The sequence below is a fragment of the Mus caroli genome, chromosome 1 (assembly GCF_900094665.2).
Source record: "Mus caroli chromosome 1, CAROLI_EIJ_v1.1, whole genome shotgun sequence".
In the NCBI taxonomy this organism is placed as follows: domain Eukaryota; kingdom Metazoa; phylum Chordata; class Mammalia; order Rodentia; family Muridae; genus Mus; species Mus caroli.
In genome coordinates, this window is record NC_034570.1 from 63191845 (window position 1) to 63215226 (window position 23382).

Genomic DNA, 23382 nt, shown 5'->3' on the forward strand with positions numbered 1-23382 from the left:
CAGAGGCAGAGGCAGAGGCAGAGGCAGAGGCAGAGGCAGAGGCAGAGGCAGAGGCAGAGGCAGAGGCAGAGGCAAGTGGATCTCTGAGGCCAGCATGGTCTACACTGTAGTCTACACAGTTTCAGGAGACAGGGATACCCAGAGAAATCCTGTTTTGAAAACAGACAACAAACAACCAAACACGCAAAACAGACAAAGAACGACAACAAATAATATTAAAAGTTTCAAAGGTAAGTGAGGGAAATCTGACCCAGGTTCTCACAAAGCTTAAATTTAGAGACAATGACGACTTGTCATGTAGTATTTTATCTCAAATAAGAGGAATATTTAACTTGTATAAGTGGATTCAAGAAGGACTTCTTGAAAGAAGAATCTATCCTCCTATCCATGGAGAACGGGATGGGAAACACTGTAAAGGAACACAGACATGGGGCATTGCTGGCAGGAAGGTTCTGAAGCAAGTGGGGTGACTTACAAATAAGAAATTACATCTTGCACTTGGGAGGCAGAGGCAGGCAAATTTCTGAGTTCGAGGCCATCCTGGTCTACAAAGCAAGTTCCAGGACAGCCAGGGCTATACAGAGAAACCCTGTCTTGAAAGAAAGAAATTATATCTCAACATGGCCAACAGTGGAAACAGTCATGTAAGAGGAGTCAGGTAACCCTGCATGCAGCAGGAAAGAAAGGCATATTATCACTCGAGCATTACTGCACTTAAACAGGAAAGGTGACATGATCTGATACTCATTCAACAAGCTGACTCAGAAAGTAGGTGTAAGGTGTAGTGAGAGGCCTGGATTGCTGTAGTGACCGTGCAGATGGAGAAGGGTTAATGGAATGGCCAGCGATGTTACAAATGAATACAAGGTCTTTGACACAGTATGGACACAGACAATGAGAAAGAGACGTATGCAGCCGAGTTCTCCTTCTTCAGCCTTAGGTGTGGATGGTAGCAAGAGAGAAAAGAGGATAGCTTCTGTCTGCAGATCAGTATGAGTAACAGTGACTCAAAAATACTTAGACAAGATATCTCCGTGTGAAACAGACTCGAGACATGAGGGCCTCAGTTGGTAGAGGGCTGCTTGAGAAGACCATTGATAGTATCGCTCAGCATTTGCCAAACTGCAAAAAGGGTCAAAATTAGTCTTTGCAAAATACTTTTCATGTCAACACACTGACAGAGCTAAGCTGGATTCTCATGTTTGCAGCATATTTAGAAGACCTATGCCCTGCTCCTCATGAAATGAGGGTTCTGTAAGGCCAGAGAATGCATGCTGCATGTTTTCTTGTACACGGACCCCAGGCACCTTTCACTGCAGTTTCTGAGTGTGCTTCGAGGTTCTGCATCTCCTTTTCACCCCCAGTGCTACCAGAAAGCACATGCCTAGGCTGATCTTGAGAAAACATCTGTTTCTCTACGTGCTATGTGTGTGGTCCAATATGAAAAGAAATTTTATGTACATACAGATAGGTGCACCTATGAGTGAGTGAGTGAGTGAGTGTGTGTGTGTGTGTGTGTGTGTGTGTGTGTGTGTGTGTGTGTAACATTTTGAAAATGAACAGAAACTGGAATGATGCTTTCATGAGGCAAGTTCTCCTTTTTCTCCCAAGATCTAGTGAGGGGGCTTGAGAATTCTATACATCTGTACAGTTTGGTGAGTGGATACAGAGAATCTAGGAGAAAAGGCAAGAGACAAATGTTATAGGAACCAAGGGAAGAATGTTTTCAGCAGGAATCAGGTTTCAATAGTGGAGGGTGCTCTTTAGTGTGTGTTTGAAACAGTCTACAGAGGGCTCACTGGAGTCAGAATCGTGCAGGTGGGTCGAAGCCAAGAGAAAATGTTTAAGGAAGTCCAAGCAAGAGAACCAGGCTGTGAGCACTGGGGAATGAATAGAATGAAGGAAAGCATGGAGAGAGGCACTGAGAATTCTTTCAATGATTCCATCTTTGAAGAGGAAAGAGCACCTTTGAGGGATTGAGTACACAGGTTGAGACCCAGGATTGAGGGAAGGTTTAAGTTAAGAGAAGCTATCATGGAGAGCAGCAGGAAAGTGCGAAAGACTGAAAAACACGAGGACAGGACAGAGGAATTCAGGAGTAAAACCCCCACAGATTAATAAAATCCATGAAGTATTTACATGGGTGCCCATAACCCTACAGCACTGCTGATAGTATCATAAAATCATTGCATCTTGACCCCTGATCTCCAAAGAGAGACATACCACGTGTGTAAAGAGTACAGCGATGTGGAAGATGGTCACGATGGAAAAGGCGGTGGTGGTGGACCATTCAGGGATATATTGAAGGAAAGTCACTACATATTTTGGGTGGGCAATCTGGTATTTGAGATCAATTGCCACCTGAGGTGGCAGTTATTCAGCAGTCTGGAGGGATTTAGCCAGAGTAGTTATTGGCAGGTAGACCGAGTATGGAAAAGGTGCTGAGTCTGACTCAAGCAAGGGATAGTGGGATGTCACCAGAAGTGGCACACAGCAGGAGAGGCAAGAATACTGGCAGGACAGGGTCAAAGGGATGAAGCATGAAATCGAAGATGCATAACAAGGATGGAAGAGACAGACAATCATAATGTTAGGAATCACAGCCTAGAATGTAGTAGGTCAAACAGTGGTGCTTAACGAGGGGTATGTGAAAAAGGTTCACCCTAAGTTTGGAACAAGAAAAATTTCCATTATAAGAGCAATCATAGAAAGAGTACCTCAATTGCTATAATATTGCTTGCTGTATATTACCAGGTGTATTCCAAATAAAGGAAAAAATAAGTTTAAATAAAAATTGTCATTTTGAAATCATATGATAGTTTTATAAAACTCTATTTTAAAGGAATGTGATCAGATTATATTACTGTCTCAGGTCTGGGCTGTGGTGGCAAACTCCTTTGTTCCCAGCACTTGAGATGCAGAGGTAGGTAGATCTCTTTGAGTTTGAGGCTATCCTAGTATACTGAGTGAGTTCTAGGAAAACCTGGGCTACACAGAGAAATATGGCCAGGAACCTGAGTAGCATCTCTGAGTCATGGCTAAAACAAACTGTGACAAAAGTTGACCAAATAAATTCAGAAATCAATCAATAATAAATTGCACTTTCAACTACATTAGTGGCCAATTAGATATGAATGGTTATCTCTTACAATCTAAACATGCTTTAAACTAAATGAAGTGTCAGACACAGTGTTTCATGCCTGCAATACTAGCACATAGCAGGCTGAGGCAGGAGGATTGCTGTGAATTTGACTACAGGTAATATGAGACATGGTCTTAAAAAAAAATCTCAACATAATACAAGATAAATCAAATAAATGAACTGCCCCCCTTATTTTCGTAGGTAATTTTAAAAGGAAGAGAATGGGAAGCTGCTATGAAGTCACATTCACTGAGTACTATCTAGGACGCTGAACTGGTCTCCCACAAAGCCTCCATCATTCATTCATCAGCTGTGTTCCATGAGCTCTCATCACTAAATCCCTTCGGCTGGACAGCAATTTGCTAATTCTTAAAATTCAAAAGCAACCTTCTCCCAACAAGCAGCTGACAGAATCAGATGCTGATATTTGTACCCAAGCAATGGACATAGATGCTGACCCCTGTGGTTGAATTAGGAAAAGGCTGGAAGAAGCGATGAGGATTGTAACCTTGTAAGAGAACCAGCAGTCTCAACCTGGACCCCCGAGATCTCTCAAACTCTGGACCACCAACCAGGCAGCACACACCAGCTGATGTGAGGCCTCCAACACACATATACAGCAGAGGACCACTGGGTCTGGGTTTAGTCAGAGAAGATGCCCTTAACCCTCAAGAAACTGGAGGTCGCAGGGAGTTTAAAGGTCTGGTGGAGTGGGGGATGGGTGGTGGGGACATCCTTGTGGAGACAGGGGGTGGGGAGGAGGTATGGGATGTGAACTAGTTGGAGGGTGGACAGAGTGGGAGATAAACTCTGAAGTGTAAATAAATAAATAAATAAATAAAGGATAAAAATATCCAAAACAAAAAATAAGAAAGGAAGGAAGGAAGGAAGGAAGGAAGGAAGGAAGGAAGGAAGGAAGGAAGAAAGAAAGAAAGAAAGAAAGAAAGAAAGAAAGAAAGAAAGNAGGAAGGAAGGAAGGAAGGAAGGAAGGAAGAAAGAAAGAAAGAAAGAAAGAAAGAAAGAAAGAAAGAAAGAAAGAAAGAAAGAAAGAAAGAAATTCAAAATTCAAAAAGAAAGAAATTCAAAAGCAGCCTTCTCAAAGGTTTTACTGAAGCAACAGAACTCTCATAGCCATTTCCTCCTTAAATAGCCAAGGAAAAGGCTGTTTGCCAGCCACTGCCCAACAAGGGTCTCCTCCCATGTTCTCTGGTATTCCAAGGAGGACCTGTTTTAACAGTTTCCCCTTCCTTTTAGCCATGTTACTACAAGGAAAACTATATCCCATACACAAGGAACAACAGTTCTCTAACAATTCCATTCAACAGTTCTCTAACAACTCCATTTTAGCATTCATACATTATTTTAAAAAAATCTAAGATCCTTTGTCCTTAGAGATGCTCCACAGTGTGCAGCACATGCACAGAGTGATGCCAACACTGGGCATGCCAGAGAGCATCGGAAATGAAAAATGAAGTTGAAATACATAGTTCATCTTTTCAGCTCAAAAATTATAGGCTGGATGAAAAAGAAGAGTGAAATCCCAAAATACACAATACACAAATATACAAAATACACAATACACAAATACACAAAATACAGATCCATTTGAAACTATTTCCAATGGACACTGCTACTTTATTTTTTGAAAGCAAAGTTTGAGAACAATTAAAATGCCTCTGAATTCTAGATCGAATGCTCAGAGACTTAATATTAGAAGTAAAGCTGTCAAAAAGCTGACACTAATAGAAATAAAAAGATATCACAAATGTGAGCAGTCATGTTGATCTCATGTCTTAAGCAGTTAGAGTTAAAAGAACACGCTAGCTTTCGCATATGATATCCTTTATGTTCCTGTTTATACACCACGTTGATACAGTGTTTACTATCTAACAGTCTTCTTCTAATACTTTCCCATACACCTAGGGCTCTGTGTGTGTGTGTTTTTGTGTGTGTGTGTGAGATGTACATGGGAAGTCTAACACATGGACCCTAACTTTCACCTCTGTAGGATCAACTCATATGTCTGTTCTGCTTACCCACAAACTTCTGCGGAGTGGAGCTTTTGCGCTTTCCCATATTTGCCGTGAGCTTCTCTATGACAGCAGGTCTCTCAAAAGGCACCAGAGAAATATTGTTGTCCATGATAGGCTCTTGTTCCTTACAATCTTCCATAGGCGGTACTACAGGAAACCATATAAAAAGGCAACTTGGTGATTTCTTCAACAATTGGGATTACGGAGGTACGTATGCTATTCTGATACTTGTTTCCCAAAATAAATTTGTCTATTCAAATGAAAGGAGGTAAAAAGCACAGTACTAAAGCATATTCTTTAATGTTACATGGCATGTGTGTGAGCACATGTGTGTGAGCACACACACACACACACACACAGACATGCACAGCACACTGACACACACTCACACACACATGCACATATACACAGAAACACACACATATGCACATGCGCGTGCATGCGCACGCACACCCCCTCCCACACACAGTTTATTTTTATGAATCTCTCAGATCAGTGATATAAAGTGTTGCCACTACTGGTAATAAACATGTTCATCTGACTTCTCATTTTATTTCTCTGAAGTATGTTTAGTGTAGATTAAAATTGATAATACTCTAGACTGCACTATTACCAAGACTGTTGACTTTATTTTTCTAACATAACTTACACATGCCCCCTTGATTTGGAGAAAGGCTTAAGAGCAGCAGGATATTTGATGACTCTTCCCCTACAAGTTTTCCTGCAGCTGAGTTTTCTACTTGATGAGGTCCTAGCCTTAATGGCATCATAACTACCTGCCCGGGATCCTTGATGTGTGAGGTCTGGTTCTGCACTTATCGGTGCATAGTAAACTGTAGATGCTCTAAAGTTGTAATTTATTTCTAAGAACAGTGGGATAAAGCAATCCATTTTCAAAGTGGCCCTTTGGCTTCTGAACTACTGCCCTAATTCAGTTGATGGACTCCACGAATCCTGGCTGCCTCCACTGCTGTTGGCTTCAGTGTTGACATTGCTACGATAGACAAGTGACTCATAAAAGATGCTTTTGAGGAAGAATCCAGATCCAGGCTATTTAACTAAGGACAGGGCAACATCTCACACAGATCAGATGAGGCGGTTACATTAGTTCTCATAGTGAAGACTGATGGGTCCATCTCTTAGGTGCTCTTTCCTTATTCAGCACAGTAAAGTGATTCTCCTAGATCCTTTTGTTTGTTGAGGACAGACCTACTATGCGAAACCCAATGCATTCTAGCCTACAAGGGGATGCTGGTGATGAACATGACCTACCGAGTACCAATACATGGAGTACCTGTACAGCAATACACGTTGCTGATGCTGAAATGAAAAAATTCATAAAAACGTTTCTTTATTCAGCCATTTGTAAAATAACTAAATCAATAGTAAACGATTGGGTAATCTAGTGGCTTGACTAGAAGGCATTAATGTTTAACCTACATTTAATAAGATACCCTCTGACTCTGAATAATAACAAATTCTCTAACAGCTGGATGTCAGTTTAGAAAAGAAAAATCAAGGTGAGATCTAGTAATATGGTCCTTTTTCTAGATTGATATAATTTATGATATTATTGAGAGGAAAATTCCTCCCAAAGCATTATATAAGGCATTCTATATGATCTTTTAACAACTGTAACATAACTTAGAAGAAAATCAAAATAATTTTGAAGCAAAATATTAAAAAATAATGCCAAGGTAACCCCAGAACTCATCTAAGGAGGCCAGGAGGCAGGAGGATGAAATGGTGGAGTTGATGTGGTAAGCAAACAGGCAGTGGGAGGCAGATGATAGCCAACATCGTCATGTGTGTTTTCAGTAGTAAATCCACAAGCGCTTATGAAAATAACTCCTCGCTGGACATTGTATGTCATGCCTATACCTGCAGCACTTGGGAAGCTGAAGCAGGAGAATTGTTATAAGTTGTAGGTTAGCTTAGGCTATATACTAAGAGTATGTTCCAAAAAAGCCCCAAAAAACCCAACCTACAAAAGTTCAAAGTGAACCTGTGAAAAATAATGGCAGGCAAAAAAAAAAAAATTGTAAAAATTTGCCGAAAGGGCAGCAAGACTAGCAGATGGGGTTTGCCCCCAAATTGAATATGCTAATCAGTTCTGAGATGAGTAGTCCTGGAGCATGGCAACTTTGCTTTAGGTATTACACGGGATTTTCATATCTGCATACTCTTAACAGTCAGAATGAAACCTGGGTGGGGACCGTCCCCCACCACCTCCACCTCAACTCAGATGGCTTGTCTCAAGTTCAATGAAGCGCATGTGAACTGACAATGATTATGACTGAGTTTGGTCTATGTTCTACTTCACAACAGCTCCTCATACCAAAGACAAACTTTCTGCCACACTGGCAATAATAATAACGGACAGATACTTGATAGTAAGTACTTTTTCAAGGCTTTACATTTAATAATCTATGTAATACTTTCCATGTGTCTCAGGAAACAGGTGTTCTTCATTTTACAGGCAGGGAATCAAAGATGTAGAGATCTGCAGTAATTTATTTTCTGTGCATCACTAGCCATTATAGAATGCTAATACTGGGATGTCTGGATTTATGGAATGCCTTGGCCTTGTTATAATTTTTTGTATATATATATTTTTTTTTTTTCAACACTGACACCTTATAAGGCAGCTTAACAGCCTTGTAAGCTCATAGGGAAAAGACCTGACAGGTTTTTCCTTAATTACATAATCTGACATTTTTGCTTTTATAAATGGGGATGCAACATAACATAATATTTTGGGATCTATACTGTTTACAATGCAAAACTCATTTCTAGATATTTTGTGTTTCATTTTATCAATCACATGATAAGACATTTATCTAGACCAAAGGTGTATGTACTTCTGGTAATAGCTTCACTTGTTTGCGCAGTCCAAAACTCAGACTGTGCTTTGACTCAATTTGAATACTGAGGATAAGAGTGTACTTCTGTTTTCATGTAATATACCACATGGACAAACAAGCCATAAAGGCAGATCCATGAGAGTATTCCCAAGACTGCTTCTTTTACCCAAATATACCATCAAATTTTTAAATCCTAAGAACAGAGTTCACTTTCCTTCCTGAAGGTGCCTGCAGTGTTTTGCCCTACTGCCTTGGCCTGATAGTGCCTTTTCATCCTCTCCTTGGCATAGTATGTGGCCAGTCTTTGCCCATACTATCTTCTGCCCCCGGGCAGACATCAAACCTTACTCGACATTGGTGACACTGATTTTTATCACCCAGCAACTCCTTATCCATTAAACCATGGCAGCCACAGACTAGAGCAGCCCACAGTGGTTTTGCCTTCTGGCTGCAACCTTCCACCTATCACTCCTTTATTTAACTTAAGTTTTTGCTAATGAGCCCTGAGACTCTTCTCTATAGAATATATGTATGGAATATACAGTCAGTTATCTGTCAGAGATATAGGCTTCCTCTCACCTCTCACCTCTCATCCTCAGGTCTTACACTCTGCATGAGTGAAGCTTTCCTCAACTTCCCCATCAACTAAGTGTCTGCTGGAGAACTTCACAGACACCATCACTACAAAGTTTGCTTCTGTTCATGTTGTTATTTCTAACATGGACTGTGCACTACTATAATATTGGTATATAAGGTGTGATCTTTTGCCTCTCTATTTCCAGAATGTTCCATAGCAAGTCTTTGATAGTCTTTTCTGGTTGAAGTGGGGAATACCTGCCTCCTTTACCCTCTCCCCAGGAAGAGCCAATGTGGGCAACAAACAAGTTTTGGAAAACAGAGGCTAGGAAAAGAAACTGTGTCAGAAATGGAGGTGAAGGCAGCCAGAGTGATAAAAACCTTTACTCATACCACTAACAGAAAGTGAGGAGCAGATAAGAGGACAGGGAGAGAGGGAGGGAAGCAAGCCAACTTTCTGAGGTTCAGGACAAGCTATGTAGATGAGAACTTAACAACTATGGCAGCCTTCCACCCTTGCTATTCTTCCCTAGGGCATCTCTCACCAGCTACCCACAAACTCAATACAGTTCTCTACTAAATATGCACAGAGGAGGAATCCAAAAAATATTACTATGACCCCAGAAAAAGCACAGCATGAAGTGGTGTTAACACTGTGGTTGAAGTGTAGTTGGGTTTGAGTGTGGTTGACACACTGTCTAATATTTAAGAATAGTTGTTCAATTCTATAATATAACATCTACCATCATTGCCATTCCTCCCTGGCCTGACCCTGTTGGGCCCAGTGCCCTGGCTTATCTTTTTCAAGCTCAGCCCCACTGGGTTCTAGGTTCATCACAACCCTGTGAAGAGACTGTACTTGAGAAGAGCTAAACAATCTGGGAAACAAGGACAGGACCAAAGCTCCAGTCATTTAGAAGACACATCTTTCTCTCTCTACAATATATAACACTAATTCTATGGTAAGTCTGTGTGCCAATAGAGAATATTAATTAAAATGATATATTCATATCTTCTTTACAACAATATGAAGTTATGGGAAACTCTGACTTCTATTTGGGTATACATATAGCCAAATTAACGAATAAAAAAATACATTATTAGAATTTGCACATGTCCTTGAATTGAAGGCCAGAATTGCACCAGGGAAACATCCGATGGAAATACTAGTAAGGATACTTTGAAGCCTCTTTGGAGAGCTTTGGCATAGGGTTAAGCTTCTTTTAGTCCTCTGCTGCCAGATGGCACTAAAACCAACAATTTAAATCAGTAGTTCTTAACCTGTGGATTATAATCCCTTTGGCATTTTTTTATTCCCCAAAGTACTTATATTTCAATTCATAACAGTAGAAAAATTACAGTAATGAAGTAGCAGCAAAAAATTTTTTATGGTTGGGGATCACCACAACACATGTAAGCATGTTAAAGGGTCACAGCAGTAGAAAGGATAAGAACCACTGATTTAAAACAAAGCAATGTTCTGAGTAGGCAGATGCAATGTCCAGAGTTAAACAGTGAAAACCTTAAAGGGAGTGGCCCACCTACTCATTCTTAGTATTAACGCCCTGAAATCAAATAGCAAAAACAGCTGCTTAGGAGACATTTATTATATAACCTATTACATTTAATTCTCATAGTATATCTATGACCAACATATTCAAACACAACACAGTGAGACCATATTTATAAAACCCTAAGACCCACAGTTGTATGACATATGAGTCCTATGCTGTCTGCATTCATCCAGGTAATGAGAGTTTGCAGTACCAAATCCACAGAGTTCAACATGGATAGGTCTATGAAAATGTTAGCTACCAGTGATGATAATATACACATATATGATAAATTCACAACAATGAATAAAACTAGATTAGATTATCTGACAGAAGCTATTCCTTATGTAAGGACTCAGACTACTTACAATAACAAAAATATTTAAAACTTCAAATTAAAACCACAAAATCACTAACTGCATTATAAGCACACTTACACAGAATATACTTTAATACACTTTTAAAATACATTTAAAATAAACTGAAACATTCCATAAATGAGCCCTGACTTATCCATATCTTAGTCAATGAATAATTGATATGTTTAAAGTGATTGAAGCACATTATAACATTTAGTATTGGTTAATCTTTTTTAAATAAAAAATCCCACATATATACCTATTAAGGCAGGACTTCTGTTTTTATTTGTATCAAATCAATTGGTATAACTTAGTGAGATAAGAAAGACAGCAAGAATTTGAAGAGCTTGAGTTCACTCCTCTCTTTTTTAAGACTCATTGGCTGAATTAACTTTGTAGGCACTGCCTCACCATCAGGACCACCTTCCACACTGCTGGAGTGTATTGCTAGGATCAAGATGTTTCTCTGACAGCATATGTTTTAGGGGGAAGCTGCAGGGTCAAATTTTGATCTAGGTTGTTTCTTATATATGTCTAAAGCAAAATTATTAATTTCCCAAATAAATTATGGAGCAAAATTTCAGGTTGTATCCCTGATGGTGTGGCTCTGAGAAAATCTATAATGTTAATACCCTCTGCGCTTTCTCAGGAAATTCAGAGACTCACACTGAACTATTTCCATGGAGAAATTCAAGAGATAACTAAGCAGTGCTTTCCTGTGGCATTTAATACAGCTTTAACGCTGGCTGTCACTACTGTGTTAATTCAAACACATGCTATCAGAACTGATTTGGGAGTGCCACGGAAACTCAATCATCTTGTTCGAAGTGTGTTCCAAAACAGCTCATGTCAACTGCTGAGGAAGATAATCCTAGACACAGTAAACGCAGCTGAAAACTGTGGGAAACACAGTCAGGTTTTCTCTTCACATAGAAAGGGAGATGGAATGGTCTAACCCACGAGAAGGACTATAGAAAGCAAAAGAGGAGGGAACAAAGGCCACAAATGCGCTTTTTACCCACCATGGTGACTCATGACCTGCCCGGCAGCCTCCATGCTGACATTCTGGAGATAGTTGTGACAGCGTTCCTTGTGTTCCTCCAGTGAGCTGCGCTGCTTGTAGCTTCGGCCACAGTAGTTACACTTGTGAGGTTTACCCACTGTGAAGAGAGTCAAGGTTAGTGTGCTGTGCTCCTCAGCAAATGAACTGCTAGCTTCTGATAGTTTGGAAGAAACATTTATATGCTCTTCAGACAGTCTCTTCCACCTCCACACTCCAATTTGGGCAAAAACCATAAATTGTCTAGCAAAATGAGAAGATAGCAACAAGGTAGGATGATTACACCACCAAGAGTAGGGGAAATACTGAATCAACTCATGGTCTGACTGTGTTCTCTTTATTCTCATCTATGGTGACTGATGATCAAGTTTTACATTATATGATTCTTTTTTTTTTTTTTTTTGGTTTTTCGAGACAGGGTTTCTCTGTGTAGCCCTGGCTGTCCTGGCACTCACTTTGTAGACCAGGCTGGCCTCGAACTCAGAAATCCGCCTGCCTCTGCCTCCCAAGTGCTGGGATTAAAGGCGTGCGCCACCATGCCCGGCTCATTATGTGATTCTTAACACATTGACATTTATACAACTATGCCACATCAGGGCTATCATGCATACATGGAAAGATGTGTGTGTGTGTGTGTGTGTGTGTGTGTGTGTGTGTGTGCGAGCTTGTGCATACATGAGTTTTAGTAAGAGCTGAGAATTTTTCTGAAGAAAAGCTAAAAATGGAACATCTTGAAATGTCACTGTTTAAAAGGAAAAAAAAGAGATTATTCATAGATACCAAAAAAAAAATCAAAAAGAATCTAAGCATTGAAAATATTATAGATTAAGTAGCGAGAGAGTTTCTCTTTTCTTTGTGCTGGATAGTAATTGTTCACATAGCAAAACTTTGCAACAAGTGTCTTTACTCTTCTGTGCAGATCTTGCCTTTGTGATAGCAAGAATCCAAGGTACTCTGAACTGGATTATTAACAAGAACCACTGAAGCACTGACATAGTTAGTTACTATGATAATCTTGTCTTCCACAGCATCTCATACTATGGAAAAGAATTTTTCCTAATAGGCAGGAAGCCATTACTTCCATACAGCTACTAAAATATACACTGTGATATTTATGGGGAACAACTTCGAGAAACTTATAGAAAGGAAGAAAAATAACCTTTGGGCTGAGAGATGTTTTAGGACAGGATCATCCATATGGCTGTCATGAGCACTTTGGTTCTTGGTTTGACAAGGATCCTGAATAACAGACACCACTTAGTGGCTGGTGCCAGAGCCCTCAGCTCTGAAGGACAGTTTGAATCGGGCCAGTTAACCTCATTTGACTCCCTGAGGAATCTCTTAGTTTTGCTTGGAGAACAAACAGAAGCCTCATTTTTTTATAGTAAGATCTTCACTGTCTTACACCTTATTCCTTACACACCCAGGTGATGACACTGGTCACGAGAGAAACTGTAGTACTGTGACATGCAGAAGTGCTCACAATTGCATGGCTAACCTTTGCACGGCTTATTAGAAGAACAACAAAGTCAAGCCTAAACCATGGATTTTACTGTACACATTTATTAAAACAAATTATTAGAAAATGTAAGTTGAATAAAGTTTTTTTTTTTGACAAAAGCAATCTAAGGCAAGGTTTCAAAATACTGGAGAAAAACTTCTACTTTTGAAAACTAGGTACTCATGGTTCTATTTCTGGGAAGTAGCTGTTAACATAGGTGTAGGGCATAATCTATTGTGAGAGTATTAACAGATAAGAAACTATTTTTAGACAAAAATAGTTTAAGCAGTATGTATCTACATGTAAGCATATTGCAAGATGTAGCACTACCTAATGATATTCTCGTTTTCAATTACCATAGAAACGGATGACATTATACTGAATAGGTCTAATCAATTAATACTTAGTCACACACTTGACAATGCAAGTATAGTCCACTGTGAAACAGTTCAGTTGCCTCCCACCGTCCCCACTGGTAGTTCTGTTACGCTGGATCCTATGATATCCTATGTGTTTTTCAACATACTTTCTCCAGGTTACTCTAAGAATCCTTAATATAATGCCAACCTAACTGAAATAAGGTTCTCTGCTATGTTTCTAACCCCTGAAACCTCCCAGTTTACTCTATACAGTTAAAAGAATGAGGAAAGACAAGTATACTTTTGTCTGAGTTTCTTTTCCTGTTGTTGTGATGAAATGTCTAGACAAAAGCAACTCAATGGCAGAAAGAGTTTATTTCAGCTCAAGGTCCAGCCTGGCAGGGAAGTTAAAGCTGTGGGAGATCACATGGTCTCCAAACCAGGAAGCAGAAAGCAGTGACCGCCAGTGTTCACCATTCTTTCTCCTTTTTATGCATTCAAGGATCCAAACCCAGGGAGTGATGCTGCAGCATTTTAGCATAGTTCTTCCCACCTCAATGAACGTCATTAATGTATTCCTTTAAGCCATGCTCAGAGGCTGACCTACTGTAGATGACCCCTCAAGATGGAATCACTCCCCACTCGGTCAAGTGGACAATCGACATTAACTGTCACAACTTTTTACTGACGTCAACTCATTTCCTAGCTTCGCCCTTTTTTTGAAGCCTATCTCACATGTTTTAATTCTTCTCCCGTTTTACAAAATACTAGTCCTTCCTCTTCATCCAATCCTGCTGTCAGTAACATCAATAGGATGTAAAAAATTAACTCTTATGCCGGGCGTGGTGGCGCACGCCTTTAGTCCCAGCACTCGGGAGGCAGAGGCAGGCGGATTTCTGAGTTCGAGGCCAGCCTGGTCTACAAAGTGAGTGCCAGGACAGCCAGGGCTACACAGAGAAANAAAAAAAAAAAAAAAAAAAAAAATTAACTCTTACACTTGAGTTTCAGAAGTATAACCTCCTCAATTTCATCACATCTTTATTTCCATTTTATAGCAATTACACAAATATTGAGTGACGTATGGATTCTGAAATTCCATACTATAATACTATTCTATTTCAAGGATAGTTGCTCTGGAAATATTGTACACCTTCTTTCACAGCTCTCATTTATGGAATACATATTTATCAAAAGAAACAGTAGGCACCAATCCAGTGCTGAAACGGACTTGTAGAGTGCAGAACAAATTCTCATGGATCTCATATTTATTATTACAGTTTGGTAAAAACCTAGACTCAAATTACTAACAATATACTACAGGCTGTGTTGCAAGGTAAAAGAACAGAGTGCTAGTATAATATATAGAATCTTTAGGTTAAGATGGAATGGGAAGGTATGTCTGAAGTAGGAACATCTATTACAGGTGGTGGTTGTGGGTCTCCATTTGGGTATTGAGAGCCAAACTTGGGTCCTCTGGAAGAACAGCAAATGCTCTTACCCACTGAGTCACCTCTCCAGCATGTTTATTTTGTTATTTTTATTAATGATTATTTTTATTTTTACCAGTTACACATGTAAAGAAAAATATATGTAAAGAAAAACAAATAAATAAAACTAAGAGCTGTTAATGAAATACAGTATGCCTTTCCTGTCTGGCTCCTACAGTCTATTAATAACTCCCAAAGTAGTTTTCCAACAAAAGTGATTCCAACTAGAAAGTAATTATACCCTATTTCTAAATAATGTATCTATGTTTGTCATTATCCATTAGGGTGAGAGATGATGCATTCCCTTTTGGTAAGTATTTCACCCCACCTATACACATCCTCTCAAGCCTCCTTTGATTTCAAATTACAAGAAAAGTTCAAATTAATAGTGTAAAAATGGAAATGTCCATTATTAATGGTGATATCAATCAAAGTATATTATATGGCTGAACCCAATTCCATTTCAGTTCTTGTACAATTTTTAATTTTTCCTAGTTAACAACTGCATTTAAAACCCCTCTTTGTAGACTTGTGCCCAGTATTCCCTCTCTCTCCTCACCAGATTTTTCTTCCACACCTAATAATAATGATTCTAAACATTCTGATCCCAATCCGTTCTCAGGTCTATGCCATGTGTCCCTCCCTTCTTGCCTTCTCACAATCAGGCATATTCCCAAATCACCAGAACCCATGGAATTTTTAGATTATTGTGTAATTATAGGCTTGGCACTGGTCACTGTTTCTCTGACTGGCCTCCCTGATTTCCTAAAACTAATGTGTTTCTCTCCCTATCTTCTGTATAGGATTTCTGCTCTGGAAATAATTTCCCCTTACATTTTGAAGGCTTTGTTCCACTGAAGTAATAATCTTTAGTTTCTTTTAAATACTTGATACAAATGTGATTTTATGTGTAGCCTACTTACTGCAAAGCTCTTAACATCTATTTGTCTTTGATTGGGGTATTTCTGAAATATCAATCGCATGTCTTTAATTTAGAGTTTGGTGCATGCTCTTTAGCTCTTAAAATGTATGTGCATCATACATAATATTTATGAAAAGTTCACACATACATACACAGCATGTAATATAAATATGTGGCAATATACATGTTATTAAAGAGTCTGTGACTTTTAACAAAAAGAGTCATAACTCTTTTTGAAAGAGTAATATATATATATATATATATATATATATATATATATATATAGAGAGAGAGAGAGAGAGAGAGAACACATTTTGAAAGTAGAGATATTTACTGCTTTATTGATGTCACTGATAGAAAATTATATCCATTCTGCTGAAGACAATCAACTGCCCACTTACTGTAGTCTATTGCTAGACTATATTCCATTCTAGTATCTCTGTCCATAAATCAGAAAATCGAGATTTTACCATGGTCTTTATTTATAAGCTAACTGAAAGAATTCTATAAATGGATTAGTAGCTATTGTCAAACCAACTTGAAAACTCTTGTACTAAACCCTGTTTGAATGATATGTTATCTCTTTCTTATATTTCTAGAATCTAGCTCACAAGGACTACTGTAGAGTGTGATGGCTATAGTTTATAACACATTTTTTAAAGTTGCTCAGAGTGTAGATCTTAAGAGTTCTAACTAGAAAAATTTGAATTTTTATTCAAGAATTGTGTGTTGGATTTTTATTAGGGAAATTTGCATCTATACTCACGAGATTTGCTGCTACCCACTCTTCAGCTTTTGTCATAGCTGTGACTGGCTAGCAGACTGACCTCAGCTGAACTGCATCGGTGCTGTGTAATTGCACTAATTGAACTCACAGATATTGGTAACAAATGCTACCATCTTTCCCCTCTGGTAGAGTTGATTTCTCCATATGTTTTCCTTACGTACACTGCTTTTCTTCAAATAATTGTGAACTTCCCAGTGACATCATGTGTAGTTTTTGGTTTGGGAAGGTTTTAAATTCCTCTTTCAATTTCCTAAGTAAATAAAGGTTAGCCAAAGCATCTGGCTTTTCATGAGTGAAGTTTGACAAATTCCTGGAAAAGCAGAAATTTTGCCACTTACCTGAATGCACGGATATAAAACTCTTTATACTACTTCTGTATTTGCTTCCAGTGCATCTAGGGCTTAGACAGAAATCGTACTTTCATTCTCTGTGTGGTGGGTCATATATGCATTCCTCTCTTTAGCATGGCTTGATCTCAGCTCTTTTTTAGATGGCTCCTTTCATAAAATCAGCTTTTGCATTCATTGGCTTTCTCTCCTTCCTTTCTGTTTTCTACTTACTTATTTTTGTCCTGGTCCTTATTTTCTTTCTTAATATATATTTGGTTTTAACTTGTTGTTTCTAAATTGTTTAAGAAGAAAGCAGAATTATATTGTGAATTTTGAATTAGTGGATTTTAGATTGTTTTGCCTTTCTTTAAAATGTTGACATGTTCCCTTACATAGCTACACTGTTTAGAATCTATCTTGACCTTTTGAAGTTTGCTTTTATGATCTATAGAAGGCCCAGAGCATACTAAAATGGCCAGGCTAGACCCTTTCACGATGCTACAGAAAGCAAGATCTTTCCACTTTGGTGGGTGCTTTCTGGTTGTTATTTTCTGAACTTCAGAGAAACTGATCACCAGTCAGCCTAAAGGTCAAGAGGACCACATGCAAATGTAATGCCTCTTTCTTTGCAGCCTCCTGCTCTGTTCTCTGCCTCTGTGTTCAGCTCAACTGCCTGGAACTAGTTGGGTTCTCTGGGTGAGAGATTGCATGGAAACTGCCTCCCAAAAGTCAGCTGGAACAATTTATAGTCCTTGACATCTTTGTTTTTTGTCACTCGGGCATCAAAGTCCTACAGTGCCCATTGTTCTATGGAAAAGTCGGTTAATAGACTTTGCGATATTCTAGAGGATTATGATGGGAAGGCAAATATGGCTCCAACATTCACCACGGTTGGAAGCAAAAGCTGCAGGTTTAACTGACGAATACTGAGAAGACATGCAAATAAATACCAAGAAGTCAGGCCCATTCTGTACATTTTAGTACCAATGCAGTTCAGGTAATTGGCACAAAGTTTCTCATAAGTATAATTCTAAGAAGATAAGTTACGACACCAAAGATTCTTAGAGAGAAGACAATATGGCTAGCATTTATAACTGCTTCAAAAGTTATTACTGCTCTTTCCTTTAACATACAGCCCTTCTAGAAAAAAAATCCTATAATAACAGACTCACTGACATAACTTGTTAGAGCTGTAAATAAAAATTCTTAACCTAAGGAATAAATAGGAAATTGGAAATTTAGAAAACGAGGTGAAATAAAGCAAAGGAATGAATTGGCCTACAGTTGAGAGGTTTTCCCTGTCTGTTTATGGGGTGGCATGAAGGCATGCCAAGTGAACCAAGTCTGCTTCACTTATATTTTCTTCAAATAGTTCAGTTCAATAGTTTTTCTAGTGAATGTATAAAACACATGACAATCTACTAATACATTGGTAAATTTCTCACTCTTTATACTGATGTAAATATTTCTACACAGATAGAAACACACAAAGAAACACATTTATTATGCAGAAAATACATTTACCATCTCAAGATGGACACAACCGGGAGAGAGAAGGCATTAATTAGATATTATAGTTATGTTCTTTTAGGAAAAGTGAATAAATCCACTTATGAATACTTTTAGGAATAGAAGTATTGTTGATAATTGGAATGGAAATGGAAGACAACTTGATAATTACTTGTAGAGTTATAAATTAACCCAAAGGAAGATCATTACTAACAGAGTTCAAATGGTTATACTTTGTTTGGATTAGTAATCTGTTGTATTGTATGGACTCTGCACATGGACACCTTTAGGTTTCCTATGCATTGCATGTGTGATTCTCTGTGTGCGTGCACACATGTGTGCATGCGAAAGTGTATTTGTCATGCCTGTGCATGTGGAGGCCCTAAGGTCAATGCCTGGTGTTTGCCTTTGTTTTTCTCCACCTCATTCTTTCACTCACTCACTCACTCGCTCACTCATTCATTTATTTCAGACAGAGCCCCTCAGTGAGCCCGTGGCTTTCTGTTTTCATCTCTGCAGTTACCCAGGCATCCCCTGATCTGCACATCCCCGTACTTGCTCTCAATGACCGTGTTCTAGGCAGCACAAGGCTCTGTGTAAAGCTCAGATGGAGGAGTGGAAAATCTGAACTCAGATTCCTCCGCTTGTGCAGCTAACACTTCACACATGGGTCTATCTCTCTAGTCTCCAAATTTAAGGTTTCACGCCTTTATCACCACATAACACACCAAAAGAAGCGTTTGAAAATTTATACTCACCCTAGTAGTCTATCAGACAAGTCTTTTCCCACACTGACACTGACAGAGTATGTTGTTTCTAAAATAGTATATTTTCCACTAAGGTGCTAAAGGAAGTTGCTCAGGAAGCCCATATAAGAGATTCTGTTACAGAGAAACACAATAATATACCATCCGACAAGAGACAGTGTAATTTACTTGCTCAGTATGACCATGTTTACCACACTCCATCCATTCATTGACAAGGTTTTTTGGAAGTGTGGCTTCAGCCATTGCTTTAGTAGAAAGAGTCCTCTGTACACATCACTATGGAATAGGAATGGCATGGCTGTGGTCCACACAATTCCTGGGTTTGGGAACTGAGTTGTGCCCACGAAGGCATACAGTCACATTTCTATGTACCAGGACTATTTAACAATGAGATGAAGACCTTGCTTCTTTTCTCATTTCACATGCTATCACAAAATTGGAAATGTTCCTAGGGGCCTGACCATGTAATAACCTGTTAGATAATTCTATTAGCCTGAAAGTTAGAAAGACAATAGAGACACAAAAGGAACCAAGAAAGCCTAGAAACTTCTATGCTGGACAATAGAAATGGTTTTTCTTTTTAATTTGCATTCATGAAAGTGAACAATAACTAAATAATTCCAGCGATTTGTATGCTATTTAAAAAATTATTTATTCCCTTTACTTATCAACTATGTCTCAGCACTATAGCTTTCTCAACAACTTACTCAGTCTGTGTGTATAACTGCTAGTCACACTTCAATCCATTTGTAATAAATAGCTAACAAATATTTTTTTGAGATTTCGGACTTTTATTTTCACATGGTCAGAAACTTGATATCTTTCCCTTCTATAATTTATTTTAACTGATACACTCTTTAAAATATTGCCTAACACAGAATGCTTTAGAAATGCTCACATCTCCCCACCCCCCCCCCAAAACCCTAAATATGTACAAGTATTGATGACTTTAGACATTTTGGAATACACTGATTAAGTGTCTTAGAAAGGAAACAGGTCTATACCTAAAAAGGGAACTATGTTTTTCTCAGAGAACCCCTGTTATATTAAATCATGACAGTATAGTTAGATGTCAGTCAAAATTTATCATAAATAACTTGCCTCTCTTTATTAGTGTGGTTGTGGACTAGAGAGAAGAATGTTAAGTGTTTAAGTAGGTATATGAGAGGTATATTTAAATTAGGCTGACTCACGTGTGTGTGTGTGTGTATGGTGTGTGTATGAAAGGATTGAGTGTGTGTGTGTGTGTGTGTGTGTGTGTGTGTGTGTGTGTGTATAGAGTCCTTATAACCGGAGAGGGGGCAGAGAAAGAACACTTATGTAAGCCAATGTTTCCTCCAATGACTGCAAACACACTTTTGTTAGGTTTTAGGAAAATGTCTAATAATGAACACACCCAGGGCGCTCTCAGTGATGTACTTTTATTTTTCTTGTGTATGACCTGATGAAGTTTAAGAATTCTGCTTCTTTCATCACTCCAAAAATGTGTGTTATGTGCATCTTTTATACATGATGGATATGATGGATAAACAGGCAGACATCGTTCTGCATTATAAAAGCTAACTCTTATCATGCCAACATTTCCATTTACAATAATGTTAATAACATCATCTTCCAAATTCAGCTGAAAGCCTTTCAAAAGACAAAATCAGCAGGGGAAATTATACCTACAAGGGCAGGTGATGCATGAGCTGGGGTTTGAGGCATAGGTGAACCAACTGCCCAGCATGCACGAGACTCTAGCTCCAATACCCCGTACCACCAAACAAAACCAAATTGCAAACCACAAAAATAGAAGAGAACAATAATACAAAGTAGGAAACAAGCAAAGCAACTCTAAGTGGTGCCTTGAAACTAAACAATTAGACTTCTGGAAGATAAAGAACATTCCTACGTTTTCCTTTTCTGTCCACTGTAAAGAAGAATTGACATAATTCAATAAAAGTAGACTCATGCAGGATTATTTTCAGAAAAGTCCAACTTTTTGATATCTACTTTTATATCGCTTTGTTCAAGTGACAACGTCCCCAAGATTCCTTGCACTGAATGCCTAAATTAGGAAGCAAAATGAACTGATCTGCACATTGTAAAGTGCTCGAGGAACTCGGGTATCAGTATTCCTCATTATTATGAAAAATGTCTTATTTTATTGTTTATTTTTGATTTCTCAATGAATCACCTAAGCAAAAACCAGATACACACATTTAGATATCTCAAATGTTACAGCCTTTTAAAATAGACACACATAAAGTGTCGGACTATCTTACCATTATTAACCATAAGGAGTTTAGAGGGTGTACACATTTTCGTCATAGCTATATTATAAATTGCTTCACTGATTCGTGAAGGTAAGAAAATGAGCTAGAGAAACTGTGAAGGTATAAAAAGATACAAAAGAGCAGGAAGGGGCTATAGTGAAATCTAAGAAGGAAGGAGACAGAGGTGATTCTTTTCATTATTATACATATGTGAAACATACATTGAAGGAACAACAATAGAAACCCAATTCAGAACTTTCTAGATTTAACAAATAAATAATCCAATCATATAAACTTTTCCTTTGATGCAACTTCTATTTTTCTTCATGTGGGCACAGTGTGTGCACATGTCCTCTCAGAATCCAGGACACAACTCACATGCTGCTCCTTAGGGACCATCTATGTTGTCTTTTAAGACAGGGTCTCCCTCTGGGATGCAGAACTCACTCATCAGGACTGGATGCGTGATGAGCCCCAGGGATACTCTTGCCCATGCTATCACACCTAACTTTTTATATGGGTTCCAGAAATCTTACATTCTATACCAAGTGAGTTGAATCCATGGCCCATGTAATTTCTATTCTTAAACTGTTTTTTCTTGTCTCCTGCTGAAGTAATATAATAACAGATTTTACAAGAAAGCAATACACTCAAAAAACATAGATGTCCAAACAGCATTTGTCTGAAAGCAGATAAGTTGATTTCATTTAAGTCATTATATAAAGTATGAAAGTCTGTGTGTGTGTGTGCGTGCTCACACGTGTGCACATGCGCACGCTCACACACATTCAAATTCTAGTCCTAAGGCAGACCCTATATGAGTCCTAGGTTAGCCATATTGCACTTTACCGGGATATCACTGACTGATGATTTATGCCATGAATAAAATTTTAGTCACTTTCTAAATATTTACATAGTGAAAGTGAACTTTACACTGTGTGTTTATTTGCTTGCTTTTTCTCCCAAGACAGAAATGGCTATAGATGAAGACTATATGTTTGACTACTATGTTCAAGTAAGGAACATAAAGAATGGAGATTAGTTACAAAAATCAATCAATCAATAAACAGTCCCAAATAATGCCCCACTATGGTGTTTCATGAGTTGAGACTGGTGTGGAGCCTCTCTACTTCTGCCCGAATCCTGCATGAAGATTTGGTGTTGCTGGGAAGATGTGAAAGCAGACTTAGTTAGGGTTCAGAGTGTCCGTGCCAGCATCCACAGAAGCTTGAAACTGCTAGCAATCCCTGGAACTAGATCAACGCCTGCAGAGTTTTCTTAACAATAACAGAGTGGTCCATGAGTCCTTCCAGTTTCTCTAGAGCTCATGAGACCAGAGAAAGAATGGGAAGGAAGGGGTCCAAGCTGACATAACAAATGTGTTTACACTAAAGTGAAACAAAATTAGCTCCATGAGATGAAAATGTACCACGGAAGAAACTTCTCATGAATATTGTTTTTCTAGAAATGTACAGGAAGGTTCAAAGTAGCACAACCACTTCTACCTGTAAGACAGGGTTGCATGTGCTGATAAAGTTAGGATTTGTTTTATAAAGAAGTATGAGGTGAAGTAGATAGGTAGTGGTTATTACCACAGGTGGGAAAAGAGGAGTTTGTCTTGGTCAACTTTGACAGATTGTCACAGTAGCTGGGGCGAGCCAATGTGGCTTTTATCTGGTGGTCACGGCCTTCTGTCAGGGAAAAGCAACCGAATAGTATCCCCTCTCCTCTGTGCAGAGGGCAGAGACACTGGGGTGTCATTATCAGGGCTGGATGGGTGGACTCAGGCACTCCACGGTTATGCAAAGTATGTGTGCAACTGATACTGTTGGTGTGATTATCAGTGTGATCCAGTTCTATCAACCACCCCCAGAAA

General features: G+C 38.7%; 1 protein-coding gene across 7 annotated transcripts in view; it reads right to left on the reverse strand.

Annotated features, from left to right (window-relative positions):
• Ikzf2 (IKAROS family zinc finger 2) overlaps window positions 1–23382 on the reverse strand; it is a 155869-nt gene that overhangs the window by 5529 nt on the left and 126958 nt on the right. For all 7 annotated transcript variants that reach the window (XM_029481577.1, XM_029481573.1, XM_021161530.2 and 4 more), the window contains 2 exons: window positions 11550–11687; window positions 5179–5322 (listed from right to left, as the gene is read on the reverse strand). In XM_029481577.1, the coding sequence (XP_029337437.1) occupies window positions 5179–5322; window positions 11550–11687 (282 nt within the window). The remainder of the gene's footprint in view (window positions 1–5178; window positions 5323–11549; window positions 11688–23382) is intronic.